The sequence below is a fragment of the Rhynchophorus ferrugineus genome, unplaced genomic scaffold, assembly GCF_030347505.1.
Source record: "Rhynchophorus ferrugineus isolate W39M unplaced genomic scaffold, kcgeb_rfMv2 rfM9, whole genome shotgun sequence".
NCBI lineage: Eukaryota > Metazoa > Arthropoda > Insecta > Coleoptera > Curculionidae > Rhynchophorus > Rhynchophorus ferrugineus.
In genome coordinates this window covers 13936508-13963194 of record NW_027472588.1, presented here as the reverse complement: position 1 = coordinate 13963194, position 26687 = coordinate 13936508, and the positions used below count along the sequence as shown (strand labels likewise).

The following is a 26687-nucleotide window of genomic DNA, read 5'->3' as shown; positions in this document are numbered from 1 at the left end:
CATTATTTCGTGCACGCTGTTGTTGTATTTGATGTGCACGAACTCGTTGCATTCTAAGCCCATCGACTTCATTGTTACTCTCTAAAGAACGCTATTCTGACGTAGTAATACGACTATTTTTTTTGATCTGTCTCTCTCTGGTCATCAGTGCGTTTAGCACGTGAGGTAGCTCTTCGCACATTTGATTGACCTCGACGATCTAAGTCTCGCGCAACTTAGCAGTAAAGTGTCACTATTACAAAAAATTAACAAAAAAGAGCACATAATTTGAAATGTCATTATCACAAAAGATCACCGAAGTTCAGAATGTTCTCGCTCACGTAGCGGTAATTTTCATTCAAAAAGATACAAGGATGCACTCTTTGTCTAAGGTATCGATCAACATAAAAGATGGATATACATATTAGTTGGTTTTCAAATGTCAAATATTATGGTAGTGGTTAGAAATTTAATTTGTGACCAAAAGACATATTAGTTGGCTGTCAAATGTCAAATATTATGGTTGCGTTCATAAATTTAATTTGTGACAAAACTTAAGATTTATCAATCTGTATAAAAATAATATGCTATATGGTTAACAACTGTAGTTAGTTAAAATTAAGTTTATTTTTTACCTCCTGAGAATAAAGATATAAAAATTCTAATTAGTTATTCATTTGAAACTATTCTTTCTATTTGATTTATGAACGACGGGTGATATATCAAAGAAAAAACAAAATTGTTGTTTTCATTTAGTTTCGAGCATTTTCATGTTTATTCACCTTTTAAACCTGCCCTGGACTTCCACAAGTAATTCAAGACCAAAATTATCCAAATCGGTTCAGCCGTTCCCGAGTTTTAGTGAGACTAATGAACAACGATTCATTTATATATATATATATATATATATATATATATATATATATATATATATATATATATATATATATATATATATATATATATAGATCTAGCAGACATGTATTTTTAATAGTTTAAACACTTATAATTAACTGGATACCTGAGTCAGTGTCAGTATCGACATCTTACCTATATATTCTTCACTATGAACAATGCAAGCAATGTTACAAATAACAAGCAAGCGTGTTAATATATAAATTTAAAATACCATATAATTTCTGGCATAATGTGAGCCAATTGTGTCAATTTTGTTGGTGTTGTATCATTCAACATATAGAATAGTCCCTGTTATAATATAGGTAGATATTTCAATGAATCTATCTAGTTACATATTGGGATTCATTTTTCAATTTAATTAATACATTTGTTACGTTAGTGCAAGCCTACTAGGACTGAAACAGTGTTGTCACCTTCTAATTATTAGTTTATCCTCTAATTAGAATCACGGAAAATTAGTATTGTTAGTTAGAGTTATTGTAAATTTAAGTTTTATATAAATTAAAATACGAAAAAGGGGTTTAATTGTAACAATTATTAATTTAAAAATCGATTTATTTAAGGAGAGGCGACTGGTTGAACGGCTATACAGAAAATATTTAGGTAGTTTTTAAAATAGATGGCGGCCGGATAGTTAGGTCGTATTACATAACATAAATTCATTCATCAACTCATGAACGTGTAGTCTCGGGATCGTTACAATTTTTTCATTACATCGCAGTCTTAAACAACCGATAAATAAGCAAATTACACACACAAAACCAAATTTATGTAATCGAAATGCGCATGGTTAAAACAAACCGATTATATATGACATCTTGTTTTTTTGGTATTATAGTTTCTTGTATCTTGTTCACAGAAATTCTCTTCTTTCGTATTACTTTCCTAAATAATTAGATGATATTTTAAAGTTCTTTTAATTTTAATGTTATAAGTAGAGAAAATTAGCAACAGATAATATGAAAATACATCTAAGTAAGACATGAACTAATAGTAAAGTATAATTTTGTAACACTAATTCGTAGATTGGCAAGAAACACAAAGACATTTATTTTAAACAGTATGAAACTACAACTTGTCTGATGATGATGGCAAAAGTAATAATGGAATGTGGCGATAGTTATTGTTAATATTAGGTTTGATATATCTCTCTCACTATATAGATATATGAACGAAATAGCAAGTTGTAGAATATGTCTAAAATAAATGTTTATATAATGACAATGTTTAAAGTTGATATGCGGTGCAGTTACCCAATTCACCTTTGATCTCCTTCGGTTTCGGTTTAGAATTTTAAACTACTAGTCAAATATATTTTTTCACGTTTTTTTAAATGTATGAAAGTGTCGAAAAATATCAATAGATAATAAAATTATAATCATTTGATGAAGCTGATACCTTGGCAGTTATCTACTAAGCAATGATGCTTATTTTTAAAAAAATGGCGTTATAGTGTTATATATTTTATAGCCTAAGAATGCTCTTGGGTTTACTCATTTTCCAACTTTTTTTTCGCATTTATACTAATGGCCATGTGCTCGAGACCATGAAATAGTTCGGCTTGATCGTTAATACAGTGAGCTACATCATCGGTGAATTGAGGTGAATTCTTGTTGAACATGAAGGAACAAATGAATTACACTAAGAAATACTAATATTGATATATCAAAATCGAAGCAAACTAACAAAATTGCTGTTTCTGATTACGCAATTAATATTACAACAAAAAATATATTTGAAGGCTCTGAAATATAAAATATATCGTATGTAAATACCTATTTATCACTATTTATTTGTACATAGTACATATGTCCAGTCTGTATATTTAATGGTTATAAATCAATTTAAATTTCGTTTTACACAATTCAATTTAGTAGTATTCTCGCAGAACTTATAGTGAATTTACGACAACTGTAATTATATTTTAGGTTTTTCGCGGGAATTTGAATTTAGAATGAATTGTCCTTTCGACGCTTTTTACTCATTTTGATGAGCTTCATGTCAACAAGAACTGGATAGAAAGTTAACTTTCCATTTTAAATTAAATTTAGCCGACAATAATTTCGCGATGCATCTCAACCATGGTTAAATATTTTCTTGTTTACGGTTCGGCTTTACGTGAAGATGGTTATCGTTGCATCACAAGTTTACGTCTTTTAAAGCATACTTTTTATTACTTTTTAAGATAACGATAAAATTACAATTTTCTGTAATTTCTGTCTGATTATATCACATGGGCTGAAATGCCCCGGGCATAACAAAGAAGCCATTTTTTTCTTCTATATTGACTTTGTTCATCAACGTAATCTCCATCAAGAGTCACACAATTATTCCAGCGCCGGTCAACAGTTGCTGCCCTCACAGATGATGATCGTTTTGATTCCGGAGTGAAGTGATGGAACCATGTTTCATCCATTGTCCATTTGTTATGCTTAAACATGACCAATTGCTGCTCAGAATCATCAACACGTTTTTGTTTTTGGTCAACAGTGAGCAAACGCGGCACCCGCTTTGAACAGAGCTTTCTCATAGGCAAATGCTCATGTACTTGATCATGCTTTCGACCATTCAAAACAATTTTGTAGATTTTTTCATGCTTTCTGGTGATTTGGCTGTCCACCACGTTTGGACCTGATTTGGACGTCCACTGCGTTCTGCATCTCTACGACTCCGTTTGAAGTCAGCAAACAAACGTCTTATTGTGATTTCTGCTGGAGCGGAGTCCTTATAATACTTTTCAATCCATTGCTTGCTTGAATGGTATATGTTCCCATCAAGAAGCAGTGTAAAATTAACACACGAAATTGTTTTTGATCCATTGTTTTGAAACTAACAAAAGTTGTGTCACTTTTAGCAAAATAACTTACAAACATATGAAGAATATCATGAAAATTTAACCGCTTTCTGTTTTTGTTTCTGAAGGTTAACTGAAAAAGCGGCGAATGTACTAAAACTGGGACCATGTATGTGTTGGTCCCGGGACTTTTCAGCCCATTTGTTAACATGCTTATACTATTATCATGTTTAATATTTATTTTAATTTAATATTAATTTTTCACTTTTCTTATAGATAACTTACATGTATAAAATGTAGTACGTTTGATATTTCTCAGCATGCATATGTAATTTCAAGAATTTCACTTAATTTGATAACTCGTGAACTCCGAACATCTAAGAAACATTATTCTTGCGTGAGAACTGATAATGATTGATAAGGTTCTGAAGATATAGCGTATCATTATACTAGCGTTAATTGTAAAATTTATTAAGATGTTTCTGTAAATTTTATTTGTTTTTTATTACATTTATTGCTTTTAAATTTATATTTTAGATGAGAAATATATATAAAAGATAAAACTATATTAATACATCAATGAAATAATGAAAGTATGGAGTGAAACTAACGACATAATTTGCCTAGATGGAACACATGGAACAAATAGAAGAAATGATGAATTACTACCAGTAATTTGGTAAATATTTTGAACCTCTGATAAATATTAATAAGGCCGGCTTGATTGGCGCAGTGGTAAAAGCGACAGAATATTGTGCTCTAGTCACGGGTTCGATCCTGCTGATCCTGGTCGTAAATCTATTTTTGTGATTGCTTAATATTTGTGGTTGTCCTAGGCAAGAGTGTAAAATCCGACAAGGAATATGATCCCAGTCATGCCAGTAACAATGCTGGATAAAATAATATCATTTTTAAGTTATTTTGTTTAGTGTATTATGAGAGAAAGATGATTAACTTGTGTATTATTTGATTTTTTAAATATTTTTTGAGGATTTCTTAAGCGTTATTAAATGTTTTTATACTATATAAATTTAAAAAAAATGGCATTATCAGAATTCGGCAACAAAGAAAGTAATCCGGGTACATAACAGCGAAAAAATTACTCAAATAAGTGTAACAAATTTGACCGTTACACAAAGGAAAACCGCATATATTAAGTAACGCTTTCGAAACGGCGTCCGATTGATATGTCAAATAATTGGAAGGTCCCAAATAATGGAGCGGACGGTGGCACGGGGCAACTTACGTGGGACAACGTTTTGAGGGAAAGTGGTGGTCCCCCCCATCGACGGGTAACTTCCAAGACATGCGACCGATTGACCGACAGACGCACCAAGTGAAACCAGACTCCAGCCAGTTGTTTGGTGAGTGGTTCTTCGAGCGGTAGTACCTGCGGTGCGGCGCGACTTGAGGTGCTCTAGTTTTAAATTAATCGCATTTTGGATTGGTGTATATCGTGTTGTAAGTTTTGATTCGCTTAATTATAATTATATTTATTAATTACATTGATCATAGAAACGATTGCCAATTAAAATAATTAATTAGTAATTACTAATGTTTAATAATTTTACAAATAAATTACGATTTTTAAACGGTCAATGTGATAATTATAAAAATCTATTAATTAAAAACTAAATAATAATTTATATCTATTTTATTAATTTTTATATTTTCATTTATTAATATATATCTATAACTTAAATTCTTTTAACCTTATTGCTATTTCTGCGTAATATTTAGCTAAATATCACTAATTTTTAAAAATATTTTGTATATAAAAACTTATGTTAAAAAACATTGGAGCCTAAGTTAGTTTCCTGTAAATTAAGTTTATATGTTATCTTTCAATATAATCAACAGTGATAATGAATGAATAATACTGAATCCAAATGTATGCTGATATGTAGTAGCATTACTATAGTAGTTAGTTATAGATAATATAATTTTATTTAGATATTAAGCAGAGTTATATTATCTCAGCATTCAACAAATTTAAAATTCATATATGTACCTATATCTAATTTAAGATCTAATTTAGCGATACATATAAATAAACTGATATGAGCAGTGTATATTATATTTATGTATATAAAAAAATATATTAATATGAGAAGGTAAATATATATATATATATATATATATATATATATATATATATATATATATATATATATATATAAAATTGAAACTAGAATATGAACTGAAACTGGTATATTTTTTCTCTTTTTTGAACAGCCTTAATTTAGAATAATAGAATAGAATATCACCAAGGAAGACACATACCAAATTTCAAGTAAATGGGTTCAGTAGAACTTGAGATATTATGTCAACCATCTCGAGAAAAGTAGTTCTGAGAAAGACGCGTTTTTAAATTTAAAGAATAAAGATTATTTATTATATGATTATGTTATATACATTAACCATGAGTAATATTTTTTAATTATACTTCTTGGATTGAGCTTCATATTGTGAAGTATAAGCAAGTCTCTAAACCATTTCGCATTTTAAAATTTACTATAAATTTATTTTAACAATTTTTTACACTAATCCGTTTCAATGCCATTTACGCTAAATTGTGAATAATCTGTCATATAATCCTTTTAAATTGTATTGAGTTGTCAATAAACCAGTCCTTGAAACGTCTGATTTCTTATTGTGATCTAAGATTTCCAGTAATTACATTTTTTTGTGTTGAATTTAATTGATTAAAAAAACTAATTTAGTTTGTGCATTACTGAAATTGTGGAAATAATGACTTTTATTATTGTTAACTAGCAAATTTTGTATATTTCACTTTGGCAGACAGATTGGTTCTGCGTTAATGAAGCAGAAAATATTGTTAAAAATCAGTTTAAAATATTTTTATGTGTTATAGTTGTTTTCTTTTTATTAGCAAGGTTTTAAACTATTTATTGTCATAAAATGTGATATTGTTTTGCCTTGATAATGCCTCCTACTTGGGCATGGGCTCTAAAGGGGTAAGCATTTTAGTTCAGTTATTAGTTGCAATGATTAGAAGGTTACATGAGACTTAATTTTTCTTCATTTACATTATGTTCGAGCTATTAGAATGACGTAGCAGTGTATTAAGTCTTTGAGGCAATATTGGTCTTTTTGAAGGGATTAACCACGATAAAAATATTTAAAAAATAAGAAAAATAACATATTCCCTTTCAATAATGGGGTATTCATTCGTTCCTAATATAGAACTCCTTAAATTTGAGAGTATGCAAGGCGATTATAGGGTAATTAGTGTGACCGTCGATTTTATGCACTTGTATAACGTGACTTCTAACGCCTTTTATTTATGACTGACAAAAGACACGCTTTTTGATTCACATAAGTGACACTGAATGAGTTGAAATTAATAATAGTAATAATGTAATATTGATGCCAAATCTTTTTGAATTATGTCTGTAAATATCTCCTTTTTGAAAATGTAAAAATATGTTTGCTAAAATTATTATAACTTGTAAACTAATATTTGGATTGATTTTCAAAAAACGTATCTAAACATTAAAAGAATATATAAAATAGAATATTTCTGATAGTTCTTTTAAAATTTTACCAGTAATTAAGTCATAACCAGGGGCTTTTTTAATATTAATTTCTCTCATTATTGTTTGTTTAACTTTTTTGACCGTTAACTTCTCGTGCGGTAAGTCCATTTGAAATGGCGAATCTCGAAAGCTAGTAATTTTATTTTCCTCAATTTTATGTAGCCGAGACCGGAAAGGTTTAAAAACATTTTTTAAGTGTTTTGAGAAAATGTCGGCCTTCTCTTTATTACTTCTAGCCCAATTATTTTCGCTTGTTTTAATAGGTGGGTTGTGCTGCTGGGATCTCCTAAGCTTTTTGGTTGCTTTCCATAACGAATAGTCTGTAGCCTCAGTTGACGTCAAATTCTCTAGGTATTCTTGAATGCCTTGGTTTTGTTCATTTTGAATTAGTTCTTTCAGCTCTTTTATTGGCCTATTAAATTTTCCCTTATTCTCTTCAGTCCTTTGCTGTTGCCAATTCCGTCGTAACTTTCTTTTTTCTGCTATCTTTTTCGGTATTGTACATGACATATGTGTATTTTTTCTTGGAAATGTTTCATTGTTAGTAGACGTGGAGTATGCTGCCACCTGTATATTTTTTGTAATGTTTATTGCTGCCATTTCTATGTCAATTTCAGTTTGTAACGGTAAGTTTAGAGAGATCTTTCGGTCTAAGTTTTCTCTAAATGAGGACCAGTTAGTTCTATTATTGCACAGAGAAGAGGGTTTATCTTTGATGGCAATGTTTGAAAAAAGCGTTACTATTATTGGTGAATGATCAAAGGACAGGCCAAAACATGATTCTGCATGACACTTTATTGTATTAATATTTTTTGTAATACAGAAATCTATAATATCTGGTTTTTTATTTCTGTTTGAAGGCCAATATGTTGGTTCACCAGTAGAGATATGTTGTAAATTTTCTGTCTTTATTGCACTTCTCTACCTTTTGAGGTTATTATTCTTGAACCCCACATTAAATGTTTTGCATTATAATCTCATCCGGCTATAAATCTATTACCTAGCGTACTGAAGAATTCTTGAAAGTGTTCTGTCTTGTTGTTATATGTATTTTGTTAATGGTCCATGGACTTCCTCTATGGTTATACTGGTTGCTTGCAGGTAGTCTTTGCCAAATTTTTCTTTTTCGAAATGCTTTATATCATCTCGAATGATTATGGCTGTACCCCCAAGAAATAGGATATGTAGATGTTTTAACATTTGGTCCTGAAATATCTGGATTGTTATGTTAATCTGAGCATATGGCCTATTTAAAGTTATTTTGTACCTACGTCATCTTCATAACCTCTTCTCACTATTGCTTTCAAAAATTTTGCATACGTTTGACAACTGGGCGAGCTTAACAGGCTCATCCGTTTACGTGTTCGAACTAATCAGACAGCATTGTGTCTCTTTTTAACTACAATAAAATGAGAAGGAAAATATTGTCTGATTCTGAAACGAATTTACAAATTGCGGTAGGGAATACATTAAACATCTTGATGACGCAGGTACAAAAAAAACTTTGAATAGACTATACGTGTCATCTATATAATCTATAATGATTGGATAATTTTTTCAACGCTATGTTGCATGAAGGTAAATATATATATTCTTTAGTACCCACCAAGACGTCGTATTCCATGAACCTGTTATATTTATATGCAATAACCTATTATGTCAGTGAAAAATATTGAATAAAATATCATCGGTTGTTTCAGGAATAAGAAATATTTCTGATTCTGAATAATTTTCTAACTCTAATACACTACTGTTGGTGTCGCAGGCTTTTGAACATTCTTCACTAAATTTCGTCACATTTGACGATCGGTTGTAGGCCAGAATATCCTCAGACAACGTTAGTCCTATTTTTCAGATCTTTTTCAATGACTTTTATTCAAGTTCTTCCGAAGCTCTTCACTTATTCCACCCAAAAAGTTGATTTTATCACAGAAATCTGGAAGAAATTCATATATTGATGATCGCATCTTAAAGAAATGACATTTCTAATACGCTTTCGAGGAGAAACATGAAGAATTTGTTATAAGCATCGCATTTGCAAGCTCATAGATGTCTTAACAGTCTCGGAGCCATACATAAGGATTGATAAGTTATGCGTTCGAAAGAGACGGATTTTAGTTTTGATTGTAATATTTCCCCTTCTTCACATGTACCATATTAGAGAAAAGCTTTCTAATTATCTTTCGTTGATTAATAATTAACTTGACTTTCAATTCCGGGAATATTTCAATATACGTTAAAAACATTGCAATTGATATTATCTGGTGAACCGACGCAAAAACTAACATATCACATAATGTTGACCATTTCAAAACATCTCAAATGTATTAAACAAATGTATATATATGTAGGATGAAGAGGTGATAAGGATCAATATTTCAATTCTTGAAAGGGTGTGGTTCAATCTCAATCTTTAGGCCTAAATTCAAATTAGCTTTTTAATATTATAACATAGGTCGATATTGCATAATAAATACCAAATAACGTTTCCTGTTTGGCACCAATCAGTTAGGTGTTTAGTAACACAGACATACTTGAAAGATATGCGGCTGAAATGTCTGATCTAATAACTGTTGATGGACATTTCCATCTACTTATGCGATCTACATCTTTTTTGCGTTCATAATACCTTTTTCGATATCATAAGAGACCTGGGGGCGACTACGACTACTAAGAAAAAACATAAAATATGGGAGTAGTTTTCTATTTGTATAACATATAAATTAATTTGAATATGTAAATATGATTAATACAAATTTAAAATTATGTTAAAACACTGTTAATCTCAATTAATTAATACCACATGTTATTTAATATGATTATGAAAATATATAAATACTTTTCTGTGTTTTATACACCCTGTTAATAAAAAGATAAATTAAGTGGAATATGTTAAATTAATCAGGACTATTAACAATATTGTGGCATAATATTTAAGAGGTTTTAATAGTTTTATTATTTTTCAAGAAGTCCCGATATGGCGTGATAGTTAAATATATTATTTTGCGTTTTCCTTCCACAACTTATTGGAAAAATAAAAAAAAATCAATGCAGACTATCTATCGTTCTTGAGCATGGATAATAGTTTTTTAATCTTTTTTGGGTGCCTTAGGCATTAACAGAAATTAAAAATCTAATTCTGATTTCGTATTCCACCTCTTCTGATGAATTTGGAGATTATTTCTATATATAGAAATAATCTAGATATATAGATATAGCTGTTGCTATTAAACTTGAATAATATTGTTCGCCATATTGTAATTGCTAATATTAAAATAAATATATACTATGATTTAATTACACCATTAACAAAATTAAAATTATTCCGAACAGTTAAGAATAATTTACAGTGTTATGATTTAATTTCAAGGAAAAGCCTTATTTTATTATTTTATATTTATCAAAATATATTAATGCTATTTAATATTTTTTTGTATTTGTTGTTAGAACGGACAACATCTGTTGAATAAGGTGGGCCAGGAATGATATAAAAGGGGTTTTATAGGTGATATGATAACATATGTAGATGCCAGAATTTTTTATTTCAATTTTGATAATTATTTTTGTGTTTGTTTTTTATTTATATATTTTTTATGTAAGCCACATGGAACAAACTTATTGAAGATTATAATTTATTAGAAGGAATAATATACTTTCTAATCCAATTAAGTTTCATTTCAATGAGATAATTGATAATCCGAAATTCCAGGAACAAATCCGAATGGACTGAAAGGAAATAAATGATCGATGATCACAATTATGAAGTTATTCTACAGGTTGGCTAAAGAGAATGCGTTTAATCTCTCTAACTGTGTCTCAGAAGAACTATTTCTTTGTGGAGGTGAGAATTTAAGAATTTTTTGACATAAGATTCTGCGGCTGCTGTAAGAATCGTCAGAAATCTGAAAGAGTTAAATCTGGAGGATATGATACGGTTTTGTATTGAATTAACTGACAATTCAAGAAAAAAATCAAAAGAACGGAAAACTAGTGGCTTGTATAATACTTATAACAGGTTAATTGAAAAGTCCCCCGCCTACCATTGTAAAACACATTTTTTTTGGTAAAATTAGTTTCTGTTATTCAACATAATTCCCTTCAAGGGTGATATACTGATTATAGCGACCCTCCAACTTTTCGATATCGTTTTCGTAGTACGATTTGTCCTTTGCTTCAAAATAGGCCTCAGTTCTCAGTACTGTCGATTGGACTTCGGAGTATAATCATGGAGCCACTTTTCAACCATTGTCACATATCGACGCATGCAAAAAGCAATATTTTATCAACACCCGAAATTCCTTTTTATCAATTTCTTTCACAATAACAATAGTTGATTCACTCAAAATGCTATGATTTACAAACTAATGATCCGACAGTTGTCAAATATATAAACGCATCTTTTGACAGTTAGGGCTAACTAAAAAATATATGGATTTAATTCTAGTAGCGTTATCTATGTGTCAGACCGGGGACTTTTCAATTGACCTGTTAGTATGTATAATAGTGCAAAATGATAATATTCGTAAGAATTTATATAATAGGGTACTACAGGCAATGATTCATGGGAGAAATTCTATTTCGCCAGCATTCTGAACAATTAATTACGCTTTTCTTGAATATATATCATATTCTCTCTCCTTTTCTATACACGAATGGTTTAATACTCCTAAGCTGGTTTAGGTTTTTATTGTTTAGTTATTTCTCAGGGTCTAACCAGGCCTGAACATGTAAAGTAATAATATTGTTTAATAAGTCATTAAATTAATCGACAAAGAATACTATTTACCGAACACTCTAACCGATGATTCATGAGAGAAATTCAATCCCGCCACCATACAATACAATTAATCCCTTTTTTCTTCTATATCGGCGCGCCGTTGTCATTAACGCTAATAATAACAACAATAATAATAACCGAAGAAATGGTTTTGAAAAAGTGAAATCCGTAAAAGTAACGAATTAAACAAATATATGTTAATTTTTTATTTAGAGAGTCATTTCTACCGCTGGGCGTGCCCATAAAATTCATCCACTTTCAATTTCGGAAACTAGATCATAAATCCAATTAACGTTTTGCTTTCAACGGGACGGAAACGTTACATAACGAAACTCTGAGCCGAATTTTTCTCGTGACTGCTTAATTACATTAGTAAATTTCATTTGCGAGTTTCTGACAGTGACTCGGGTCAATTGTAGCCGAAGTAATTTCGTATTTTTTTCCTAATGAAATTTGTTGCTCGTCATCGAAACTGTATATTATCCCAGTTTGTTTGATGTGATGTATTATGTTTGCTTCAATATAATTGTTAATGCATTCTGCTTAATTTAAAATATATGGCCATAAGTTTAACATCAGTTGTAAGAAATTTTAAGTCAACTAACTTGTTTTTGTTGTCAAAAAAATATTATTTCTCACATTACGTTACGTTGAACCTAAAGCAGAACAGACCTAAAATGGAGGAACGGTACTGGTTAATTGAAAGATACGCCCAACTCTATCTAAGAATGAATAAATTGGTTGATCAGTCAATTCGAAAGCCTATTTGGACTAATGGGGTGCAAATATGAGATTGTATCAAAACAAAACGAGTGGTAATCCAACACTGCCAAAATAAAGTTCTTCATTTAATTACCAATATCTTACATATGGCTACGTAAACAACGGCGAGCTCGAAATCAAATGGATCCACGAAGCTACAGGACAATGCGTAGGAAATTAGAAGATTAAAGCGAACCAATTGTTAATATTATTTTTTAAAATAAATATTTAATAATAATAAATAATACATTTTAATTTGGGAAAATCATACATGTAATCAAAAGTCAAGATGTAATCAAAATAATTGTTATATTACTGAAGTGGTGGTGAGGAAGACGTGTTATATTGACAAAGAATATTATAATAATACAGTAAAAGTTCAAAAATGCAGAAAAGAATAGCTCGGACCTATACCATCGAGATGGGAATCTAAGAAGATATTGTAGTTACTTAAGTAGAGACAAAATCATTTGTTTTTATATACTCTATATGGACCTAAGGTAGCCTTAATCGACATTTGAAGTAGATATGAAAAAATGACCTTGATGATATTAGAAACATAATACAATGAACGACAAAGTTTTATGTATACAACATTATCTCTTTTATTTGTAATTTAAATTATTCTTAGTACTAGGCAAGCAAAATCCAGCATAAGGCGGATATAGCTCGTTGGATTGTGCTTTTCACCATCAATTATGCCTTTTAAGGAAGTTTAATATATTTGGACTTCAGTCACCCATTTCTGACTGTCTCATTTTAAATACACTTAAATATATACTGAACTTCTTGTTCTTTCTGATCTTGTTCTCCTGCAACTATACATATTTTGAATTATTTTCGATTTATATAAAAATTATTAGCTTAATTTTTTTAATATTATGTAGTAATCTAATTAATTTTAATTAAAATATAAATGCAACTATGTGTTATTTATTAATTAGTTCATACCAATTCTCAAGTAATCTGCTTGAATATTATGTGAATAAAATAACATATATATTATAAATAGTTACAGAGCCAGTTACAGTAGTAACAGATCTGTTGCTGACATGTCAAAATAATGCTTTTTATGTCTCTAAATCTCTAAATGTTAGTTTACGGATAATGGTTAAAGCCCTACTTTTTTAACCATATCGAAGAAAATTAAACTATTTCAAATAATTTGGTGAGTATAGTTTGATAAGTAGGAAAGCTTGCTGAGTTTGGAAACAATATTCGTCTAGTACCACCTGATTTGAACTTCTTAGACCATTTCTGGCACGTTCTTACAGTAATACGCTTATCATCATACGTCTCTATTATCATTCCATACGCTTTAGCTGCAGTTTTTTTGAACATTTCTCGCAAATGGCGCTTGTTGGACTTGAAACTAGTGACGTTCAAATGTGAACAAATGTTTTGACCTGATATATCAAATTCTGGTTGGAGATTTTGGGTCTCCGTCTTCTCCAGACGCTATCTTTTGATAAACCTAAATATCCTAGTCAGTAATTGATGATACTTTGTATAATGTACATTATTAGAAATATTCTAAACAAGGCTTTAAATTTACCAATAATACCCTAAATTCTTATTTCTTTACCTATTCGTACAAATGGTCTATTTTGATATACGTTTTGACGATAATTTCATCAGATTGTCGTAAAATATCTTGACTGACATTTAGTCTTCTTGAAAGTTATTAGAGTGGGGTGTTAGAAAATTAGATACCTTTGGACTCACTCAATGGCTTTCAACGGTATTTTTGTGTTAAGCATTAAATGCAGTACATTCTTAAAGTAATAAACAGCTTTTTTATTTGTATACAAAACGACTTTCTAAAATTGATAATATATATAAATTTTAATTTCATTTTGCCTATATTCAAATATAATTTGATGCTTTTCATGTATTTCCATTCGCAGTGTTCAGATTAGTTCGATCAGTTTTCTTTACATAAGCCTATATTTACGTAACACAATAAGTATGTAAGTGAAATTTATAAAACGAAACTTGAACCCAAGAACATACGACTAAAATAATCTTTTACAATGGGTGTGGTCGGTTCAAGACACTCCGTTTTTAATTCTTTAAACAGGACCATCAATCACATTAATATCTGACATGAACCAGAGACAAAAATGGCAAAAGTTGCATAACGTACAAATAAACTTAATGTCTATCTTGGATCGAGAACAAACAGTTTCAACAACTCGTCATCATAGTAGGCGAACAAATATAACATATGAAATATATATGCAAACATTTTAAGCAATATTTAATGCAAAACTATTGTGAGAAATGATGTAATTTATAAATGATAATGTGCTCAATTTGCTGGGCTATTTCTTTATTACAACTGAAATATACATTTACGCTTTATACTAATGTGTGGTAACTGTGAGGTTTGCAATATATAATAGATGATATATTAAAAAGCTCAAATTCGGGTTTACTTTTTATCATATTAATTAGAGTATATTTCTTCCTAGCGTCAAAAAATATCTTATTGAATCAAGGAATCAACAAAACATCTTTTACATAATTTACATAATGTCTTGATTGCTCTTTGTGATCTTATAGTGTGAAACTCGACAAACATTTATTGGGGTATTGGCTTCAATGTGTTAGGCACTATCATTCTGGTTTTTTGAAAAATGGACAATTGAAAGACCAAAACGAATGAAAACTTCATTAGTTTTATTTTAGGTGTTTTATATTAATCAAGTATTGAAAGAGCAATTATCAGCAAATAATCAGAAAGTCGCCAATGAAATTAGCTATGGGAAGACGCACAATACTAATAAATATACAAAGAAATCTTGGCTAACCCATCTTTTTCGATTTTGATTCTTTTCAATCAATTTTGTTGTTGGATATGTCAATGGATATTGGATATTCCGATGTCACATAATTTAGCTAAGTAGCACTTCAATTTTGATAAGGAACAGCTTCAATTTTTTATAATAATACAATGGCTTCAATTTTTTATAATAATACAATGTTGCTAGTCGTTGCCGAATAATCTGAAATTTGTTTTTTTATAGTGATTGACAAAATAGGTAAATATTATTATTAACCCATCGGTTCTTTCATAATCTCTATCCTAACAATGTTAATTATACTTCAGTGCACTACTAGATCAAATAGTTGAAGATCAACTGGAGAAGCAAGTGTTACGATACTTCGGTATTAACATGAGAGTCCCCTCATATCTCCTTGAAATTCTGTTGATTCTCTGGGTGACAGTCGGTATTTTAATGTTTCGATATAAGTATTCAGTCCTGAGTATCTTGGGGAATCTACGATGATTCTTAGGGCTTTATTCTGAAAAAAATATATTTTCTATATGTTACCATTCTCAGAACAGAACAAAAATTGGATTCTATAGTTCCGTATGAGTTATAGAATTTGCTTGTATTATACAACAGCAAATTATTATGGACGGATAATTGAGATTTTCTTCCAATTAACCAATACATTTTTCTACATTTCAATTCTAGCTCCAAGTTGATGTCTCAAAGTATAGATGTCTTCATTTATTATTTTTCTGATAGGTACAGTAAACTTTTTTTTAATAGTTCGAAATCGCTTCGAAATATAATAGTTCAAATAAAACATTTGGTCTGGACCTACTGGTTGGGGATTTGAAGTTATGGACTTCATGTTTAACTTACGACCATTTATTTCATAGACTATAATCCTTTGAGGAGTGTACGGTAACCGCAGATTCAGGAAGCTCATTAATTAGTAGCGGAAGCAAATTTATCGACATAACTCGTAAATTAATCATAGCATGAATAAATAATTAGGAACAAAATTCACGGCTAAGAAGTTACTTGTTTCCTACTTAGTTTTGATGTACCCGAAGTAACAATTATAAGAATAATAATAACTACAAAAACTCATCTTGGATATCAATTTTCTTTGTAAAACTTTGTAATAATCATTTTTATTATTTATTATTAAGATTGTAAAAGTAATCGGGGAATAACTTTCCTATCAGTTGTCGGAAAAGTCTATATGAAAAGTGTATAAATGAAAATGAGAGAGCACGGAAAGAAAAAAGCCAAGAAGCGGCAGGCTTTAGATCGAATTGGGGTTATAGAACACGTCAATTGAAAAGTATCCGGCCTACCACATTAAAACACATTTTTTTGGTAATTTTTTTTTATTCAACATAATTGTCTTCAAGGATGATACACTGAAAAATAGGCCTCAGTTTCGGCAATCACCTCTTCATTCGACGAAAATTTCTTCCCACCGAGCATTTTTTTGAGATCCGAGAATAGGAAATAGTCGCTGGGGGCCAGATCTGGAGAATACGGCGGATTAGGAATCAACTCGAAGGCCAATTCATGGATTTCTTTCCCACGCTTTGGAGCGGGTTCATCAATTTATTACGCTTCATCATCATCTTCAAACACTGCTCCGAATCATCAACTGATCATTGTTTCTGATGAAAAGTGAGCTCGCGCGGCACCCACTTTGCGCAGAGCTTCCTCATACCCAAATATTCGTGAATAATATGATGTACACGTTTAGTTAATATCTTTAGAGATACCAATCCTTGATGGTTGATTTTCCTGGAGCAGTGTCCGGAATCTCGGCATCAAGCCAAGTTTTGCTTCAACTGTATTTTTTCCTCAAAAGGCAATGTTTTATCAACACGTGAAAATCCTTTTTATCCATTTTTTTACAATAATAAAAGTTGATTCTCTCAAAATGCTATAATTCACAAACTAATAGCTGTCCCTACAGCTGTCAAATTTATATACGCATCTTTTGAGGGTTAATGTGAACTAAAAACATATAGATTTAATTCTAGTAGAGCCATCTATATGTCAGGCCGGGGACCTTCCAATTGAGCTGTTAGAAAAAATAGAAAATGTAATTCCAACTCCAATTCTCGATGTCAGAGAGATGCTATTTCTGTACTATTTTTTAACTGTGTATTCATATTATTTCAAAATTATTTAAAAGGAATTCTGTTCTGTTCGATATGATATCACAAACTTATTACACAGATGTTGAGTCTCCAAGCATTCTTCACGATATAGCTCGCATTATAGAGTTTAAACTGAGAATTTCTAAAAAAGGCCAACGCATTGACAGTAGATGTATCCCCAAGCTGTAGAAGCTTTCGTTTCATTAAGATATTGCAGGTACAAGAGTGGAAATGATTGATGATACTAAAATTAAAATCCAGCTTCTCGAACTCCTATTTTATAAATTTTTTATCGGTATCAATTTATATTATGTGGCTACGAGACTTGGCTACTGTTGTAATCTGATGTCTATAAAGTTTTAAATGTCTTTTAAATGTGACCCTTAAGTAAAGTAAATTCGGCGTGTTTCTCTTTGAGGTCATATTAGGAATGAAATTATTGGATTAAGATACAAAAATCAGTGCAAAGATAAGGAATAGATCCAGAGATATTGTAATGGTTTGTACATTTCTATCGAATGAAATTTGAACGAATTGCTCATAGGTTTTTTTGGATTTTGGACAACCTTTAGGATAGAAAGCGTAAAGAGAAGCTCTAATGCTTAACAGCATAATAGTTGAGAATTACATTCTCCCTCAACGCCTGCTATGTATCCATGATGATAGTGCCCATAAATGATGATAATGAAAAAATAATATATTCGGTTTTCATTTATATATGCAAAATTTGTTTTATAACCTTTTGGATCATCTCGGATTTTAGTTCCCAGAAAATAAATAAGTTACAAGTTGCCACATTTGATAAACAAGTTGTTTGAGGAGTGATATTTTTATATTCAATTTTAAAATAATAAAATTGTATCGAATAGAACAATTTACAGCTTTATATAAAATTGATAAAGTTTTTACTAAAATTTTGTGAAATTTCTTTTATCAGCCTGTTTTCGGCCGTCGTTTTCTTGGGTTTATTACATGACAGATTCATTTCATTTGAGCTCTTCCTATTTTTTATACTTACTTGTATTAAAATTTAGTTAATTACCACATTAGAACAAAAAAAAATAGGAAATAATGTTGATATTTATGTTTATATAAGCCACTGTTTTCTTCTAAAAATATGCCAAATTTCGTTACAGAAAAGGTTTGATGAATAAGATATTCAATTTATCTCATTTTTTTATAGTATTCTTTTCCTTTCGTAATTCAAACGCATCAATAGTAACTTATGGGGATTTTACGTAATAGATTTTTTCAGTATTAGTTCTTCCTCATCTTTTGGGTTAATCAATTATATTAAAATTATCCATAGCAGCACTAATACTCAGCAAATAATATTGATATGTTTATGCTTGTGTATATGAGAAAGACGAGGCTTTTAAAGAGAGATTAAGAAAATTAATAAATGAACATGTCTGGGAGTCACTTCAATAGTTTCACAATTATCAACTGTATTCCTATTTATTGCAACAAAATAAAACGAAAGTAATTAATTGGGACCCACCTCATTTTATTTTACGTTCTTCCTAATAATTATATAAAAGAGAATATGCACGCTCATACGTATATTACACACATTTATTACATTGATATATCACCAGTTCGTCGGTACTTTTACTCATTTCCGCTTCCCTTATCTTTAGTTTAACGCTTAAGCAAATCGGTCGATATTCATGAAGTGTTGCTTCCCTCATACATAATAAGAAAGCATTTCAACAATTAATTTTGAATACGTTTTAATTGAGAAACGCATATTTACCATTAATTCGAACCGATTTCTGCACGTTGTAAAAACTATAATTAGAGACTTCTTGAGAAACGAAACATGAAACGTTTCCTTGTCGACCATATCAAACAACGAATCAACATCAGAATGCAATTACAAGATTTGCGTTGCGTATTTATCATTATTTAACAGCCTACATAAATTAGTTTGTTTGTAATCAGGTAATAGGTAACGAGCGATATTAAAACAGATTTTCATTTGTGCAATAGATCGTGTTTAATGTTGATAATTGGAAATTCGTAATATTTGGAAATAATAATTTGCGTGTATATAACTAAAAATCATTTTCGATTAATAATCCTCATTTTTTAAATTTTAATGATATAAATCCACATAATCATTAAGATTTATCATATTCTGCCATTTTAAATCTTAAAATCAGTTATTTGTAAAAAAAATTAATGTTTTATATTTTCTACTTGGGACAGAGGTAAATAATTTGGTTATTGAAAATTTACAATAGAATATATATGTTAACGAGTACAAAATCAGTAAGTTTGGCAAATAGCACCCATTGTTTCGAAACACAAAAAATAGATGGAAAAATGAGCTGCAGTAATTATAAATGGTAATTATAATGGAGAAGTGCCTAAAGTCAGTAATAGATTAGACATAACATAAGAGTAGAACGGATTGCGGAAAAGTTTATAAATTTGTCTTGAGATAAACTGTATGTAAACAGAAACACATTTGGAAATGGCATTTGACAGATGGTAGACATGGTAGACAGAGTAAGAAGAACCATATTGTTAGTTATCTTTAAACAAAAAAAGTGACAAAATGAAAATAGTTAATTCATGAAATATATGACAAACAAAAATGCTCTAATTAGAGACAATATCCTGGAAAAAAAACAATTTTAATAATATTTATGGATGAAATAATAAAGAAATCTCTCTCATAATATGGTAACAAGAACTGATAATTTCGACTATATACAGAAACATCCTGAATAGAAGGATTATGATACTAAGGAAAGATGTTTGATTGATGTAGATAGAGAAGCGACAGACGGCGAATAGAGAACCAGGCGAAAATGATATAAATTCATTAAATATCTAGGACTAGAAATTGAACGTAATGTAAGCCAGGGGAAAATTAATGACAGAATTTGAAAAATTAAAAATATATACATCGCTATGAATAGTAAAGTCATTAACAAAAAAAATTATTATCGAACAAAAGAGAGGATAATGAAAGCGGTACAGAGAGGACTATAAACAAATATTAAAAAAATCAAGCGGCGGAAATATAAATATTGTAAGAATGGGAAGCATAAAAAAGAATGATAGAATGAGATACATAAAAACAAGTAAAAAATTCAATATAGCACCGTTAGAACAGCATACAGAAGAGACAATTTAGTTGAAGGAGCCATGACATATGCAAGAAATAAGATGAGATTAAAAGATAACGGAAAAGAAATAGTTGAAGGGAGAAATAATGGGCCGAATTTATATACGGAACACGACGCTAAATATAATATAACAAACGCCAAATATAATATAGTAATAAAGGTCAAGTATACAAAAGGTTTTTGATATTTTATATATGTATATCAAATATCAAGGTATCATTATTTATATTAAAGTATCATATATACAAAAGCAGTAAAACATAGGATATATGTTTACATATATTTATGAGAGTAATATATGATTTTAAGAAATAATTATTTAGTCATTTATTAATACGTTATTGTAAAATATATATAAAATATTGATTGATCACCATTATTTTCTTATGATTGCACTTGGAATTACTTGGAGTTACGTTAATAATTATTAAAATATATATAACTAGCTGACCCGACAGACTTCGTCCTGTCAAAAAGATTTGTAATGTGGCAGTTTTTGTGCCTACGTATTTTAAAAAATTCTCCTGAACAGAACCATCACCCTGGTGATAGGGCGTTGTGAATAAAAAATAATTAAATAAAACATATATAAGGATTGAAAAGTAAGTAATCGCTTTATTGTTAATCATGTGAATCATAATTATTATTATTATTATTATCATTATATTGCTTTGTGGTATACGATGTTTTTTGTTTGATTACCTGGCGCATAGATAAACAAATCTGATGGTTTTCCAACACGGGAACAGGCAACATACAATTGACCATGTGAGAAACATGGGTTTTCTAGATTAATACCACAAACACTTAATGATTGCCCCTGGGACTTGTTTATAGTCATAGCAAAAGCAAGCCGTCAACATGTCTATAGGAAATTTGCCATTACCAATGTCAATGAGTTGTTTAGAAAATATGTTTCCAGATTGGTCATTTTGCAACTCGACACGCATATTCTTGCTTAAATGAAGTACTTTAACATGTTTCCACAAATTGGAGGACTTTAGACATGCATTGAGTTCATCAGCTGGCGTTGATCGTGGAATCACTGGCAATGTTTGACGAAAATCTCCTGCTAATAAAATCATTGCACCACCAAATCGGTTATTATTGCTACGTAGATCTTTTACGGTTCTGTCTAAAGCCTCCAAAGATTTTTTATGTGCCATCGTGCATTCATCCCAAACAATCAATTTACATTGCTGCAAAACCTTTGCCATTGCAGAGTTCTTCGAAACGTTGCAGGTTGGAGTTTCATTGCTTTGCATATTTAATGGCAATTTTAGTGCTGAATGGGCTGTTCGACCACCTTCAAGCAAAGTTGCTGCGATTCCCGACGAAGCGAGTGCAAGTGCAATTTTATTTTGTGAGCGAATTGTTGCTAATATTAATGAAATAAAAAAAGTTTTTCCTGTACCACCAGGTGCATCTAAGAAATAAATCTCTCCAGTTTCATCATTTGTTACTTTCATAAGAGTTTCAAATACATACTTCTGTTGTTCATTTAACAGTGGAAGATTTGTTTGAATTTATTCTTTCAAAGCGTTGAGATCATACAGTCTTTCTCGATGCAACTCTTGGTTAAAAGCGTCATGCATTGGACGATTGGGCGCGGTCAGGCCTAATTGAATTAATAGTTTGTTTGACATTATCAAGCACATGTCCTCAATTGAAATCAATGCTTCATTGTAAATTTCTTCACTGATTTGTATATTTGGATTTCCCATTCTATTCCGTATTTGATACAAAATATCATCACACATATAATCTTTGTACTTCATCCACAAATCAATTGGGTTTGATGGGAAGCATGTAGATATGATTATAGAAAACAATGTTCGTATTTGATGAGTGTGTGATGATATTACAGCATCATTGAGAGTTTGATCCCAATGAGCGTCATTTTCAAGCAATTGCAAACGTTGACAGGCTTCTCTGTAGGATCCACACAATTCACCATCAACAGTTCGTAACTGTTGGAATGATGTTGGGCCACGTACATTGACTAATAGCAGTCGTAAATAAAAACATTCATCATTGCTTGGATGTACTGAATAAATCCGGCCAATCGCATCGGTGGAATATACATCTGTATATCCTGGAACTGGTTTTCCTTGTTTCCGTCGTATAAATCTCCTTGAGGATTGATTCCAGGTATAATATTTTGGCATTTCAGAATATAGCAATGTTTGTGCGAAATCATCGTTTTGGCATGTCTCAAAAAAACTGGTTAATGTAGTAGATGGTGGCTGAGCAGCTCTTTGTACTGCGTTCTGTGCTGTAAAATACACTCTTTGTCCATTTTCTAAATGCACAGCTAAGTGAACAACAGAAGGGTGTCTCTCATGAATAGGAAAAGAAAATATTCGCCAAACTGCTTCATTACTACTGACATAGCGGCCCATTTGGTATTGGGTAACTTCATCATTATAATTCTCTGCACCAATTTCAATCACAGCCATATCACTCCCTTTGCTTACATATTTGCAAATGTATTTAATCGATTTCACTGAATGGCAAGATTCAACGTTGATGTGTGCTTTGAATGTCTTTGATAAAATGGGTGAATATGGAACAATCCAACGATTATCTATTTCAATATCTTGTTAATTTAATTTGACAATTGTTGATTTTCCATTGTCTGCTGTCGATCTGCGACGATACAATGGATAACCGTCATTACCAGTAATTGTTTCCGATATTAATGTCCGTGGATATCGTTTTGAACATTTACCATCCATCATACACGGTGAATTTTGATTAAGAGTTCCACAGGGACCATGTATCATGTTTTTGATAACTACCTCATGCAATCCAGGATCTACTTGTACATTAGGGATTTCAGCTGTTATCACTGCATCAACTTCATTTGGCCTTATCTTTTCAACCAACCAAATCAAAATGTGTGCATGTGGCAATCCTCGTTTCTGCCACTCCACAGAATACATCCAGCAGCGTGTCTCACCAAACACATTATGTTTTACGATGAAATTCATTAAATATTTCAACTTTTGTCTAAAGACTCTGGCTGTAATATCATGACGATCAATGGATGATTTCCCAGGTAATAACTCCTGCTTAATTTCTATCCATTGCGGATTGCATGTAAATGTGATGAACAAATCTGCTGTACCATAATGACGAACATACGACATGGCATCTTGAGCATATTCGTGCATATGCCGAGGGCTTCCGATGTATGTTGCTGGAAGAATAGTCATCCGACCGACATTCTGTGCATTTCCATCAGTATTAATCGCATCTCGAAGGTGAATATACTCTTCAGATCGGAGTTTGGTTTGATTCAACCTGATGAATGTTAATCTCTCCGTTTCAATTTTAACATACATGTCATCAACATATTTGTGATATAATCGCCGACATTTCAATATGCGATTATCTGCATTTTCCCGAATCATTAGGCGGTATGAATAATAGTTCATTGAACTGACTTTTTTGTTGGTTTCAGAACCTGTAAACAGATTTTGTTTTAATAACATTCAAATATAAAATTAAAATACATAATATAGTGACTGAGATATTATCGCCATAGCTAAACTAATATTTTAGTTACCTGTAATGGGATTTATCATTTTTATTGATAAATCGTAGCCATCTTCACCTTGCCAAAATATAATGGGATATTGCAGTGCATCATATGAGCGGTGTGTTTCCTTTATAGGTTGTAATTGAAAATTCCGACGATGTAAAACAATATCACGGGATTCCAAGTTTTCTCCAACTACAACGATAGCAACTTCATCAATAGTTGGTGCATTAAAACGTCTTGTATGTTGACCTGCAGGTGTTTTATCAGCTCTGATTACAATTTTGTGATTATCGGATGGCATCAGATCCAGGGCAGTTTTAAACAATATAATCAATTGATTGTGTTGATGAAATAAAGTTTGTAATTGTTCTACAATAGACCTTTTTACTAAATTGTTATGTGCACAACGCAGATCAATTTCTTGTGGTGAATTGCCCATAAAATAAATTTGCAGGAATTTGTTGTCGCTATCTGACACTGGTAACAGTGAACCTGCTCTGTGATATATTTGCCCTTGTATCTGTAAATAAAAAAAATATTATGGTGTGGTATAAATTAATGGATTGTCAATGATCAAACTTAAATAATATTTGATCTTAAAAAGTATATATTTAGTTTTAACTAATATCTATCAAATATAAAATATAATAAAAGTGTCACTGAAACTGAATCACCATATAATATGATGACTAAGTGATATATTTCGTAATGATTAAGAAATTGAAGATTAGTAACACATCTTAACTTTGGTGACAGAAAATTTTGTTCGCTAAAATAATTATGAGTAACTGCTATAATACATACCTTGAAAGTTGGCATAAAATTTTCCCGAACTGCATTTGTTGCCCCAAATGAAGTCATTTGAAAGCAATTGTTATATTGTTGAATATGTGTCAAAAAGTGTATAGAATCTGTTCCTATTCCTGAAACCAATGAGTACAATGGTTCTGGTGGTGGATCCAATTGTATCAATTTCACTTTACCATTTGCGCAACACAATCCATTGGCTTCGTTTTTGTATTTTAATGCCTTACAGTGTGAGCAAACCAAGTTCATAGAACCAATAACAACACATTGGTAGTTACTGTAGTCAATTGACACATCGTAACTGAAAGCAGCTGGATTCAAACTTGCGCGATTATTAGTTGAATGTCGCGCTCGCGCTTCACGCGTTTGTGATATCCGAATTCTTTCACGTTCATTTCCGTCGTCACGTTCTTGTGCAGTACGATTAGATCGGTAATTAGCTTGGTTTATAGCATTTCTGGTTCTTCTACCTAAATTGCTTCGTCTTATAGGAGGCATATCAAATATAAATTATTTTTTCACTAATCACGAACTAAACAAACACTAACTAACTAAACACTCTGCACAAAACACGATATACGAATTTATTTCGTGTATCACTTGACAATTCATCTGTCATCTGTCAAAAGTCATCTGTAACAGACAACTTTTTTTTTTAAATTTGATATGACTTGAACTCAAATCCTTTTAAGCCGTACGAATTGTTTTATTTATTTAAAATTTGAATTAAATTTTAAACAAATAAAAAATTTTAAATAAATAAAACAATTCGTACGGATTAAAAGGATTTGAGTTCAAGTCATATCAAATTAAAAAAAAAAAAGTTGTCTGTTACAGATGACTTTTGACAGATGACAGATGAATTGTCAACTGATACACGAAACAAATTCAAACAAAAAGGGCTATTTTTAGGGTTTTTCCAGCAATAATTCTAATTTTTCTCGCCGTAAAAACCATCCCTGAACTTCAACGAACATTTTAAAAAAAGATTTGGCCAAATTGGTCCAGGCGTTGTTGAGTTATGCGCTTAGGAACATATTTTGCGATTCATTTTTATATATAAGATATATATGTATATATATATATATATATATATATATTATATATATATATATATATATATATATTTATATTAAAAAATTTTGATACTTCAATTTGATAGATCAATAAGCAATGTAACAAATTGTAACGTCAAATTTTTCATTTTTAGGATGATCAATCAAATGTAGAATTGTAGATGACTTCACAAAACACTAAAATTATTCTCAGTTAAATTTTGAATTAACCAAAGCTGCAGAATTTTTAAATGAATTATTTAAATCTGTTTTGTCTGTGTATGTATATATTTTAGGTATTTTAGTCAATATAGGGTAGAAAATATTGACAAAATGTTCCGAAAAAATCGTATTATCTTGCTAAATACTTAAAAAAGATGAAAGGTTTAATAAAAATGGTTGAAAATGTGATGACAAT

The 26687-nt window shown here is 30.6% G+C and overlaps 3 protein-coding genes across 20 annotated transcripts in view; 1 reads left to right on the top strand and 2 right to left on the bottom strand.

Annotated features, from left to right (window-relative positions):
* The window catches only part of LOC143202294 (coiled-coil domain-containing protein AGAP005037), a 526529-nt gene that overhangs the window by 212986 nt on the left and 286856 nt on the right, over positions 1 to 26687 (bottom strand). The gene's annotated exons all lie outside the window — the stretch shown is intronic.
* The window catches only part of b6 (pentraxin-related protein b6), an 80950-nt gene continuing 59284 nt past the window's right edge, over positions 5022 to 26687 (top strand). The window contains exon 1 of the mRNA XM_076413749.1: positions 5022 to 5152. The gene's annotated coding sequence lies outside the window, so the exon portion shown is untranslated. The remainder of the gene's footprint in view (positions 5153 to 26687) is intronic.
* LOC143202298 (uncharacterized) lies at positions 23455 to 24951 on the bottom strand. Its single transcript, XM_076413750.1, has 2 exons — positions 24432 to 24951; positions 23455 to 24329 (listed from the first exon to the last, which is right to left on the bottom strand). The coding sequence occupies exons 1-2, from the start codon at positions 24844 to 24846 to the stop codon at positions 23464 to 23466; spliced, it is 1281 nt and encodes a 426-aa protein (XP_076269865.1). The 5' UTR covers positions 24847 to 24951; the 3' UTR covers positions 23455 to 23463.

Bases quoted from the DNA above. Each gene is read 5' to 3' on its own strand.
- LOC143202298 (XM_076413750.1), bottom strand. From the start codon at position 24,846: ATGGGCAATTCACCACAAGAAATTGATCTGCGTTGTGCACATAACAAT. The intron at 24,330-24,431 runs GTAACTAAAATA...ATCTGTTTACAG, and splicing joins AATGATAAATCCCATTACAG to GTTCTGAAACCAACAAAAAA.